The sequence below is a fragment of the Bos javanicus genome, chromosome 4 (genome assembly GCF_032452875.1).
Source record: "Bos javanicus breed banteng chromosome 4, ARS-OSU_banteng_1.0, whole genome shotgun sequence".
Classification (NCBI taxonomy): domain Eukaryota; kingdom Metazoa; phylum Chordata; class Mammalia; order Artiodactyla; family Bovidae; genus Bos; species Bos javanicus.
In genome coordinates, this window is record NC_083871.1 from 31,647,618 (window position 1) to 31,660,195 (window position 12,578).

Genomic DNA, 12,578 nt, shown 5'->3' on the forward strand with positions numbered 1-12,578 from the left:
CTTACAAGGTTTTCCTCTTAAGGTTTTTGGATGTCAGGCACTTGGGAAGGTCACTAGAAACGTAGATGAAACATTTTTACTGTTTATGTTTGTATAAATCTAGCATAAAATCTGTAAATCTGACCGAATTATCAAGGCATTTTTATTTCTATATACACTGCCTTCTCCTGTTACTTTAATATGAAAACTCACTTGTGTTTTCTTCCAGGGTAGAATTTTACATATTATTTTTTAGATGAAAGGACCTTTTTCCTGATGAACCTAAGCTGAGACTAAGAGATAAACTATTTAACAAGGAGGATTTTTTTTTTAAAAAGAATGCTTATTTACAAAACGCCCAAGTTTGAGGAAAAGGAGATGAATACACAGGGCAGTAAACTGTTGCGGGAAACTGCTCTCCCCCTTCCAGTGACCTCTAATTACACAAAAGCTCTGAAGAGCACTTTAACAACTCCGCTTTACAGATGTCACTTCTACCTTCCCTTAATGCATTTCAGGGTCATGCTGGATGCCAACTGCCACTTGAGTGATGTATGCAAAAATCTCCCATCCTCTGCGGTGTTAACAGCTGGGTAACAAAGCTTTCAGACCACTGCCAACAGGAATAACTACACTGTGAAGTGGGGAAGCGCACAGTCCCTTCATAAATGCTTACACAAGGAACCAAGGAATTTTAGAACTTAGATACTGTCAAGTCCGCCACTCAATTTGGCCAAAGTTATACTGTTTGAAAGAATTAAGAATCAAGGTCTACATTCTCAGTTCAAAGATAGTTTCATTATTCCAGGCTGGTCAGCTATCAATTCAAGACATGAATTTTTCTCCTATTGACAGTCAATCCCTAGGCAGGTTGATAAGAAGTCCAGGGGTCCCCAAGGAGAGACGGGTCTGGAATTCTCAAGGAGGAAGAAAGGACAAACTTTTTTTCCCCTGTACATTCCTTAGGATTATATAACAATAATGTATCTTGCCTGAGGACAGTTTCTGGAAAAACCTTCTGGCTAATCCTGTTATCTTAAAAGGCAAATTATGGAAATGGGTCTAGTAAGGTCTTTACAACCTCCAGACATTCTTTTGATTCACTGTAATAAGTAAGAGTATAGAACTCCATTTCTAACACTAGCGAGGGGGCACTCTTTGTGCCCCCTTCTGATGTCTATGTCAGAAGCTTTCTCTATCTCTTTTATACTTTAATAAAACTTTATTACACAAAAGCTCTGAGTGATCAAGGTCGTCTCCGGCCCCGGATTGAATTCTTCTCCTCCGGAAGCCAAGAATCCAGATATTTCTCATGGTCCAGCAGCAACCTTTCACTATGTCCTTTATTCTCATTTCTACTCTAGCACCTCACCTCAATTTATTCAGTCTTTTAGCTTAGAGATTTTTTCCAGTAAGATTACCTCAACCAAATATACAACCATCACTCTACTGTCCACCCCTCCTTTCTAGAAGTTCTCTTGAATTTTACTTTCATGGTATAAACTTCCACTTCCAATAAGTATATCCACTTCTTATCACAGTCTCCTCATCTCCCTTTGTTGTTATTGTAGAGTTGTTAAGTCGTGTCTGACCCTCTGTGACCCCATGAACTGGAGCACACCAGGGTTCCCTGTCCTTCAGTATCTCCCAGAGTTGGCTCAAACTCATATTCATTGAGTTGGTGATGCCATTCAACCATCCCCTTCTCCTCCTTTCCTCAATCTTTCCCAGCATGAGGGTCTTTTCCAATGAGTCGGCTCTTTGCATCAGTTGGCCAAAGTACTGGAGCTTCAGCTTCAGCATCAGTCCTTCCAATGAATATTCAGGATTGATTTTCTTTAGGATTGACTGGTATGATCTCCCTGCTATCCAAGGGACTCTCAGGAGTCTTGTCCAGCACCACAGTTTGAAAGGATCAATTCTTCATTGCTCAGAGTTCTTTATAGTCCAACTTTCACATCTGTACATGAGCACTGGAAAAACAATAGCTTTGACTAGACGGGCCTTTGTTGCAAAGTGATGTCTCTACTTTTTCATACACTATCTAGGTTTGTCATAGCTTTTCTTCCAAGGAGCAAGTGTGTCTTTTAATTTCATGGGTGCAGTCACTGTCCGCACTGATTTTGGAGCACAAGAAAATAAAGTCTGTCACTGTTTCCATTTTTTCCCCATCTATTTGCCATGAAGTGATGGGACTGGATGTCATGATTTTAGTTTTTGGAATGTTGAGTTTTAAGCCTCTTCTCCCTACCTCCCCCTTATCTTGGGTGCTGCCCAAGACTGCACCTTCCACTCTGCTCTTCAATCAACAACCTGGACTGGTTCCCATAACGCTAGTCCCGACCTTTCTGAGTTCCAGATTCACGTCTCCAGGTGTTTCCCGAATATTTTTACACCCTTATGTCCTCAAACTCAGCGTGTCCAAAATTATGTCATCTCTCCTTCCATATATTTTACTCAACTTCCTAAGAGTATCATCACTTTTCCACTAAGTTCCCAGCTGTGGTTACTTGAATCCTCCTCTACATTTACCTAGTCCTGCTGATGTTTTAAACAATTCTTTATGCTCCTTTTGCTTGTGGTTCCCCAAAACACCACCAGAAACTAGGTTCTCATCAGCCTCTCAAACTACATTTTCATCCAACTCATCTTGTTTCTTAAATGTCTACATCATGTTAATCTGTTGTTCAAAAAGTATTTTACTTTTCTTTATTAAATCCCACAGCCAGAGTACACATCCTCCACCTGCTCACAGCCTGACCGCTTTCAATGCTGATTCAAGTCCAGTCTCTTCAACCAAGCTCTCTGTTGCTGTTCTTGGATTCACTATCACACACTGATTGTTGGTGCTCAGCTGTCAGTTGTTTTATAAGCTAGCTTTTTAATGTGCCTGTCTTCCTGGTATGGCTGTAAGAACATCTTACATAGTCACTGCTTCTGAAGTTTACCTATGTTACATTATTTTAAAAATGAGGCCCAGTGATTAGGAGAATATGACTAAGAAGTAGAAAATCCGGAGTTTAGATCCTGGCTCTGATCCTTTTTAGATGGGTGACCTTGGGCAGGTTACTTAACCTCTAGAAGCTTTCATGTCTATAAAACAGAGATAATGCCACCTATTTCACAAGGCTTTAGTGAAGTGTAATGTGTACATGGGTATGTGTACATACACATACAAACACACAGTGTGTAACACAGTATTTGGTACACAGTGAGTGGGTTTTTTTTAAACAGATCGCTATTAATGACTTTGCAACCCACAGGTATTCCTCTTTAGTCAATATTTTAAACTGCAAGTGAAGTGAAGTGTCAGCCACTCAGTTGTGTCCGACTCTTTGCAACCTCATGGACTGTATGTAGCCCGCCAGGCTCCTCTGTCCATGGGATTTCTCAGGCAAGAATACTGGAGTGTGTTGCCATTCCCTTCTCCTGGGGATCTTCCAGACCCAGGGATTGAACCCTGGTCTCCTCATTACAGGCAGATTCTTTACTTGTCTGAGCCACTAGGGAAGCCCTTTAAACTGCAAAGCTCATGTTAAACATATTGTATTAGCACGCTGTCAAGATTCCATTGCATGTGAAGTTTTATACTACTCATCACTATATTTAGCCAAAAATTACTTTTCTCAGCTACATTCTAGAAGAGTAAGAAAGACAACTTTTAACTTTCAAGCTGTGCCCAGATGCCAAAACTTGGGGTGTGAAACTATACAAGATCAGTTTCATTTCACATACATAACCCAATCCAGCATGATTTTCAGCAATCACCATTTTTTAAATACAGTTAAAGAAGTACTCAAGAAGCTTTGGGAAGGCTAGATTTTGTGAGATAGGATTTCTAGAGCCTGTCAACAACCAGAGTTTAATGATTAGTGACCATGGCCAGCTTCTTCTGGGAAGAAAGGGATAAGCTTTCCCTCAACCAACAGGTTAATTACTGACTCTAATTAATGGCTTTAAAAGACATAATGAAAATGTTGTAATCCAGTACATTAAAAACTGAAGAACTGATCTTCTGTTGGTTGAGTTGATCTTTTTTTCCTCCTAATGAAACATATAGTCCTTTCTCCTTTGTGCAGTAGGTCACAGCTTTCCCTAGGTTAAATCATACAGTATTTTTTTTTAAAGTCCTTCTCTAAGGTTCCAGGAACTTTCCATCAACAGAATCTGTAATCTTGCAGGAAAGGCTGCCTGAGAGCAGAGCAAGTTAATGCCACTGTCTCCTTTCGCCCTGACTTGGGCCTCCCACAAGCAGCCACAGGGCAAGTGTCTCTCTACATCACTACCCACAGTGCCTCCCTTCCAAGACCCCTCATTATTTCTGCACTCCTAGGCAGGGAAATCGCATGGCCTTACCGCAGACGTTAGACGGGCAAGAATTTCATCACTGCTCTCTTCTGAGTCTTCAATTTTCTGATGAGATCTTTGAAAAACAAAGAATAAATTACACTTTAGCTTTGCCTGCTCACATTTATTCACTGAGTTATGGGGAATACAGGGTAAAGAACAGCATTATTGCTTCATACGTTAGTGAAAGTAACCTATGTGAGTAACATGGTGACAATAATACCATAGGAACGCAACTTGCGGCAGCCCAACGATTCCTTCAAAATCAATCAGCAAGAGCCTCTTTCCCACACATCAATTAAATCCTAAGGACTGCTACTGTTCTCCAAATGAATCGAAGAATAATCCTGACTCACTATACTTACTAACATGGGTATGCACAGAGAATAAGCAGAGGGTGAATATAATGTGGTTAAGTATTGAAATTCCTGGTCAGTCTAAATTAAATCCAGATTCTGAAAATATGAAACGTGAATTTTCTACTATATCTGAGTTCCAGCCGACAAACAAATTTATTAGGAAACAGTCTATTATAAGCCTTGTCCTGTGACAGGAATTATATGGATCCCAGTAGCAGGAGCACTTTGTTCTTTTTTATGAGACCACAGCCCAGTTGAGAAGAAAATTATGCATGTGTTAAATAACTAAGGAGACAAACAACGTTTACACAGTGTGGTATCAGTTTGTTTAGAAAAATCACCTTTCTAATGTAATTCATGAAAAATTTTTCACCACATAAATGTACATTGCTAACACATAAAATCTACTTCAAACAAACCTTATAAAAATTACATTTCTTTCTCCTGACCTGGTCAAAGGGAAAAACACTGACTAATGCCAACTGAATATATGTAATTGTCTCCCAGATCTATTTCCACAAGCAATTCCTTTCAGCACCTTCTGTGGACTGGGAGGGCGTTGGTGGTAATTGCTCTGCAGAGCAGCCCCGTGGCACTGCAGTCCACTGATGGATTTCAGTCTCAGAAACTGCAGTGGGCCAGCAAGAGCGCAAGCCTTACAGGGCAGAAGGGCTTCTCCTGGCTCCTAAGAGAGCTAGGAGAGGCTCTTGGACAAAGGAAAAGCAGTCGGATCAGTTCTGGCACTGGCTTCCGGTTTCTGTAAAAGTCACTAAACCCTTTCAAAGGAAAAATGTTCCACCCTTCAGGTCAGAAGAATGACTTACAAACTACCACCTTTACAAGAATGGCATGTCACAGGTATGGAGCAGCGCAGGCATGTTGTCCAATAACTTAATTTTTGGTGCAGCAAAGCCTCTGAAACATGACCTTGATAATTAACATTTCAAACAATAAGCTTTATTATTAAAACATCTACTTACAAGGTTTCCATACACATGAAGTTACACTGAGAAGAGACTGGAACGCTTTATAACCTAAGCCACCAAAGCAGGTTTATAAGATTATGCTGGGGTGACAGAACAGATCTGAGAGGAAATTAGGAGCTGAGAACGTTAGACACAAGAGCACCACCAAGGACTTCAAGGCCCCGTCGGTATCTGCGGTGAAGAGCAGCTGGTGGTGCCATCTCTTGCTCAGCCCCCAGCAGACACCTGAAGGATGAGTTTGTGTGCATGACGTGTTTCCCATTAACACAGATTCTGTTGTGAATGCATTTTCAACAAACTGCCGAAAGGAACTCAAAACTCCAAGGGAAGCTCTAGTGTATGTGACTGATGGGGGCTACGCAACGAGTAACAGCCAAGTTGTTGGGAGTTCAGTGACAAATAATTTCATCTCTGTTCAAGCAAAACTATCTTTCATCATGCTTCTAGCACAAAACATACCCCTGGCAGAAACGTCTCTCAAGGAAGCACATCTAAGAGAGACAGAGCGATGCTCTCCTGAGCGCCGTCCTCCAGCTCATGTCCCGTTTTTATCCCCTCAATCACCACAATCTATACCCAGAACTCTCAAGTCTTTCTCTAGCCCCTGAATCTTCCCTGAGCTCACCCTGTGCTTCCAGCTGCCCTCAACATGGCTCTAGGTGGCAATCTCAGAACACTGTTTTCACTCACACGGGATCTTATGAGGCCCTCAGATCGACATAACTTCCGGTGACCTTCTCCTGTCTCCTGCCCTCCGTGGTACTCCAGTGCCTCTCACCACTCAGCTTCACGTCACCCTGTGGTCATTCCTCATCTTTCCATCACCATATCCTCCTCTGCTCTGCTTTCCTGCTTTCTTCCCCACAAGCCTTTCTGGGAGGCTCTCGCCTCCATAACATACTTTAACCAGCTTCTAATCAGCTTGTTTCTGCTTCTCCTCCAGTATCTGATCTTCTGTTGATGCCAGGGTTCTCCTCCTACAACCCCGATCTGGTCCTGCTCTTCTCCAGACCCACAGCTTCAGGGACTCTCCCACTGCCTACCTGAGAATTCAGAAGACTTCCTGTCTGCTGAGGAGCCCCAGGTCCACCCTGCTGTGACATGGGAGGCAGGCAAACAGTGGGGAGCATAAGAGGGGCGGATGGAAGAGAGAAGGACGATGCTCCCCCACTCAGCTTCCCTCCTCACCACTAGCATCCCTGCCCAGCTCAATGCCAAAAGGCCCAGAAATACCAGACTCCTTTTCCCTCGTAAATATATTTTTGCAAAATAAGATAAAATCTGATTATTTTACGATGTAAATACCCATTTGTGCAACCCAGTGATGGTAAAGTTCTCACATATCGGATCAAAACAGATGACCAAACAGAAGGGGCATGGGAGAATAAAGAAAGAACCACCCGTAACACGTAGCACACCATTTTACACATGAAACTCAGGCATTCATGGATTTTAGTATCCATGGAGGTCCTAGGAACAGCCCCCCACAAATGCCGAGGGAAGGCTGTACTTGCATCTTAAGGGGGCTGTGCTGCTCAGTAAGCAAGAGAGGAAGAGAGACACTCCGGAGAGACAGGGCAACAGAGAAACCCTGGTTGGACTCAAGAGTAACGGCAGTGGCAAGGTGATGAAAGAAAGAGAAAAGGAAGTGACCCTAGGAAGGAAGACCCATCCCTGAGGATCTGTGCCAGCAGGAAGCTCTGGCCCAACTGGAGTCCCTTTTATGATTTCCTAAGGCCACTTGTCAAGGTCTCTGCCTGGCAACAGTGCAAGCCTGACCCCATGATCCTCCAAGGGAAGTGCCGAATCCTAGTGTTCTGGGCAATACAACACAATGGGAAAGACTAGAGATCTCTTCAAGAAAATTGGAGATATCAAGGGAACATTACATGCAAGGACAAGCACGATAAAGAACAGATACGGTAAGGACCTAACAGAAGCTGAAGAGATTAATAAGAGGTAGCAAGAGGACACGGAAGCAACCTAGATGGCCAGTGACAGATGAACAGATTAAGTAGTTGCAGTACATATATACAATGGAAATCAACCCTGAATATTCACTGAAGCACTGATGCTAAAGCTGAAGCTCCAATATTTTGGCTACCTGATGTGAAAAGCCAACTCACCGAAAAAGACGCTACTGCTGGGAAAGACTGAAGGCAAAAGAAGGCAGCAGCAGAGGATGAGACAGTTAGATGGCAACACTGACTCAAAGGACATGAGTTTGAGCAAACTTCGGGAGATAGTGAAAAACAGGGAAGCCTGGTATGCTGCAGTCCATGGCATTGCAAAGACTCGAACATGACTTAGTGACTACAACTACAGTGCTCTGGGCAGATGTCTCTGTGAGTTCAGGAGGTCTGCAATATCTAAGGATGCTGTTGTAAGGACACAGGAATGGCAAAAGCCAGTGCACCTCTACCCTTGTTCCCCCAACCATCAAACAGGACACATTATCGTTCCACTCAATCTGCACTAAAAACAAAACAAACCCCTACCTCTCTATAGGCTTCTCCACATTAATTATAGGCAACTCCACCCTTCTAGTTAGAAGTCACCTTTGATCCCCCCTCCTTATTGTCTCTTCACTGAATCCATCCCTGAATCCTATCAGCTCCGTCTTCGAGGCAGCTCTCGCCTTGGAACACTGCTCCAACCACCGCTGCCCCAGCCACAAGATCGCTCATCTAGAGGCACAGTGGTCTTGCTAACATGGAAGTTAGATCATGGTCCTCCTCCACTCAAAATCCTCAAATGACTCCTCATCATCCTCGGAATAAAGCCAAAGTCTCTACAGCGCTGCCATCTTTCACTCTCTTTACTCTATTTCGGTCTCTCTGGCCCTGCCTTCAATGCTCTTGTCCTGGGCCTTGCCCTGACTGTCCCCAACCCTAGAACACTTCCACCCACACTGCACATTGCCTCTTCCCTCACATCAACCTCTCGGAGAGGCCTTTCCTGACCCATCACTCTATCGCTCATTTCCTACTTTATCTGTGTAAAGTTTTCCACGTTAACTGACATCAATCTGTTTACTTATGAAATTGTACTTCCCTCCTAGACATGGGAATAGATATTTCTGCCTGTTTTGTTCCTGGTTACAGCAGACTTCCAAGGAATATCAAGGGAAGATAAGAAAGCCTTCCTAAGTGGACAATGCAAAGAAATAGAGGAAAATAAGACAATGGGAAAGCCTAGAGATCTCTTCAAGAAAATTAAAGATACCAAGGGAACATATCATGCAAAGATGGGCACAATAAAGGACAGACCTTTAGGTTTCTATTAGGTAATGGACCTAACAGGGGAAGAAGATATTAAGAAGAAGTGGCAAGAATACACAGAAGAACTATACAAAAAAGATCTTAATGACCCAGATAACCATGATGATGTGATTACTCACCTAGAGCCAGACATTTTGGAGTGCTAAGTCAAGTTGGCCTTAGGAACCATCACTACAAACAAAGCTAGTGGAGGTGATGGAATTCCAGCTGAGCTATTTCAAATCCTAAAAGATGATGCTGTGAAAGTGCTGCACTCAATATGCCAGAAAATATGGAAAACTCAGCAGAGGCCACAGAACTGGAAAAGGTCAGTTTTCATTCTAATCCTAAAGAAACGCAATGCCAAAGAATGTTTAAACTACCACATTATTGTGTTCATTTCACACGGTAGCAAGGTGATGCTCAAAATCTTTCAAGCTAGGCTTCAACAGTATGTGAACCAAGAACTTCCAGATGGTCAAGCTGGATTTAGAAAAGGCAGAGGAACAAGAGATCAAATGGCCAACATCTGTTGGATCATAGAAAAAGCAAGAGAATCCCAGAAAAACATCTACTCTGTTTCATTGACTACACTAAAGCCTTCGACTGTGTGGATGATAACAAAGAGTGGAAAATTCTTAAAGAGATAGGAATACCAGACCACCTTACCTACCTCCTGAGAAACCTGTATGCAGGTCAAGAAGCAACAATTACAAACGAACATGCAACAGACTGGTTCCAAATTGGGAAAGGAGTATGTCAAGGCTGTGTATTGTCACCCTGCTTTTTAGCTGATATGCAGAGTACATCACGTGAAATGCCGAGCTGGATGAGGCACAAGCTGGGATCAAGATTGCTGGGAGGAATATCAATAACCTCAGATATGCAGATGACACCACCCTTATGGCAGAAAGTGAAGAGGAACTAAACAGCCTCTTGATAAAAGTGAAAGAGGTGAGTGAAAAAGCTGGCTTAAAACTCAACATTCAAAAAAATGAAGATCATGGCATCCAGTCCCATCACTTCATGGCAAATAGATGGGGAAACAGATAATCTAGACTGGGACTTAATGAAGGTGGAGAACACATCTGTCTCCAAATCAGAGTTCTGTCAGGAAGAGGGTGTTCCTGGGGAATGGGGGCAGGCCTGTTCCCACCACCCACCCGGAGCCAGGCTGCTGCTGCCCCACCCTGTTTGGAAGGAATTGACAAAAAGCCAGTTTTTAGCAGGAATCTCAGGCAACCCCAGAAAGAGGCTGGTGAAATTCCAGGGCATGGAACAAACCAGAACCAAGACAAACTATACAGGAATCTTTCAAACATGATCCCGCAACAAAGAAAAGATGCACAGCACACACATATATGGAAAAAAAAAAAAAAACCCTACAAACTATTTACTTGGCTTAGAAAAATCCATCTTTGAAATACCCTGCCAACACAAGCAACAGTCACTTAGCATGATCTATGATTCAGAGGTGTCTTGGGAGAAGTGATATCCGAGGTGAGGTTCTGATGGAAAAGGAGTGGCGCTGGAACTTGGCAGAAAGACCAGCACAGGGAAGCGGGAAATGGCAAGAGGCAAAGCCGAGGCCAAGACAGTCAGGGCACGTCTACTACTGCTAATGAGTTTGGGTGTTATGCTGAGGTGTTTGGCTGAAAAGCAAACAGGATGGAAGCAAAAGTAAGGAGAACACCAACAGAGGGTGAGGGACTGAGAAAGCAGGAACTGAGACCCGCAGCCCAGGCAGCAGAGTGAGTCTGGAGCAGAAGGGACGTGTCTCCACCACGTCAGGAAGAAATGACAGGTCAGGTGACAATGCCAGAAGCCACCTTCTCCGAGACAAGCCAGAGCCCATTCCATCCTTGTTGAATGTCAGGCCAGGAAAAGCATTAGGGACCTTTGTTTCCCAGAAATTGGGCCAAATTTAAAGTTTTTTTCCTAAAAACCACTGCCACCAAGTCCTCAACACCACAACAGAATGTTCTTCAAGGGGCACAGAGTCGATCTCTACCACATCCGACACCCACGCCCCAAGAGGATGTGTGACACTCAGGTACTACCCCACCTAGGCCTTCCCATAACACCCATAACCAGATAGGCCTATTCTGCCTAACAAAGCAAATTCCTACGACAAAAAGAAAGAGTGGGTGGGAGGTATATGAGAAGTGGATTTTATTTTTTTGAGATCACTGATATCATGAACAAAAATACCTGTGCAAACTTCTCAAGAGAAGGTGACTTTTCATAGTATCAGGCTACTAGTTATGCTTATAGAGGAAATTTACCAAACAGGACAAAGTTGTGTATGTGACAGGCTTCATTAAGGGTCCAGGTTATCTAGTTACACATTCATCTAACACTGAATAAAATATCACTGGTATCTCTTTTTCACATTTCACATTGAAGATTTGAGAACTAATGGTTACTATTCAATTAAACAGCTACATTTCAAATGTTGGCCCAAGCAAGCCTAAAAGTTCAATTTTTGTTAAAATTCCTGTACTGTTCCTAAACTGATGTACTCAGATAGAGATAAGTAGTCTGTTTACCCACCTGGGGTAAGTCTTATCTGTAAACAATGGAAATTTTGGAGGACTTAGTATTTCCTTAGGAAAGGGAGTGATGAGTAATAACAAAGACTGAGACCAGCTGATTTCACAGCATTTTTTATACAAACAATTTAGTGATAAATGGAAATTTTTCTTCACCTTTGACCCTAATACAAAACTTATGTCAAGTTTCCTCATGAAAAATTTTTTGAGAGATACTCAAAAAAGGTTTGTTTACTCATCCAGTATTTCATCCTCTCCAAGGATCATAAAATGAGAATCTAATCAGGAAAAGTCAAGAATACAAAGTAAAGTTTTGGGATGCAGGAATGGCAGACTTGAAGTTGATCTTTCCAGTTAGAAGGTGTTAATCTAGCACCATCTCAGAAATTAAGGATGCCAATGAATTTCTCATGGTGCTTAAACATGTCAAATAAAAAAGGACAAGTTAGGCAGGATAAGGAGAACAAAGGGGGCAGAGGTGATGCAGGAGTTTGGTGGTGGTATTATTGTTGTATAATAAAGTTCTCAGAGAAGACAGGGATCTGAATTATGGAAGTCATCACTGTAGAGCTGATATTAAAAATATGACTAAGTGACGATGCATCTGGAGAGACAGCAGAAAAAAGAAGACTGCGCTCCAGACACTCCCTGTTTAGAGGTTAATGTTTCCAAACATGGGTTTTATATTATGCAGGTATAATGAGGGCAACAGGTCAGATGAAGGCCATAGAAGTGATTAGTCAATACGGGGAGAAGTAATATCTAAACAATATTGAATCTTCCAATCCATGAACATGAATAGATCCTCTACTTATTTAATTCCTGATTTTTTACAATCAGGCTTATGAAGTGTGTGACATACAGCTTTTGCACACTCTGAGACTTGGACCTAATCATTTCACAGGTTCTTTTTTTGTGCCAGTACAGAGAAATGTCATTCCGTACATTGATTTTATTGCCTGTGATCTTGCTAAACCATTTATTAGGTCTAGTGGGTTTCTTGTGGATTCCTTAGAATCTTCTATGTATATAATTTATGTTTATAATTAGGCCATCTGCAAAGAAAGATGGCTTTACTTTTTTCCTTCTAATCTG

General features: G+C 42.3%; 1 protein-coding gene across 2 annotated transcripts in view; it reads right to left on the bottom strand.

Moving 5' to 3' along the window:
• The window catches only part of RAPGEF5 (Rap guanine nucleotide exchange factor 5), a 234,930-nt gene that overhangs the window by 161,857 nt on the left and 60,495 nt on the right, over positions 1-12,578 (bottom strand). For both annotated transcript variants that reach the window (XM_061413684.1, XM_061413685.1), the window contains exon 6: positions 4,336-4,402. In XM_061413684.1, the coding sequence (XP_061269668.1) occupies positions 4,336-4,402 (67 nt within the window). The remainder of the gene's footprint in view (positions 1-4,335; positions 4,403-12,578) is intronic.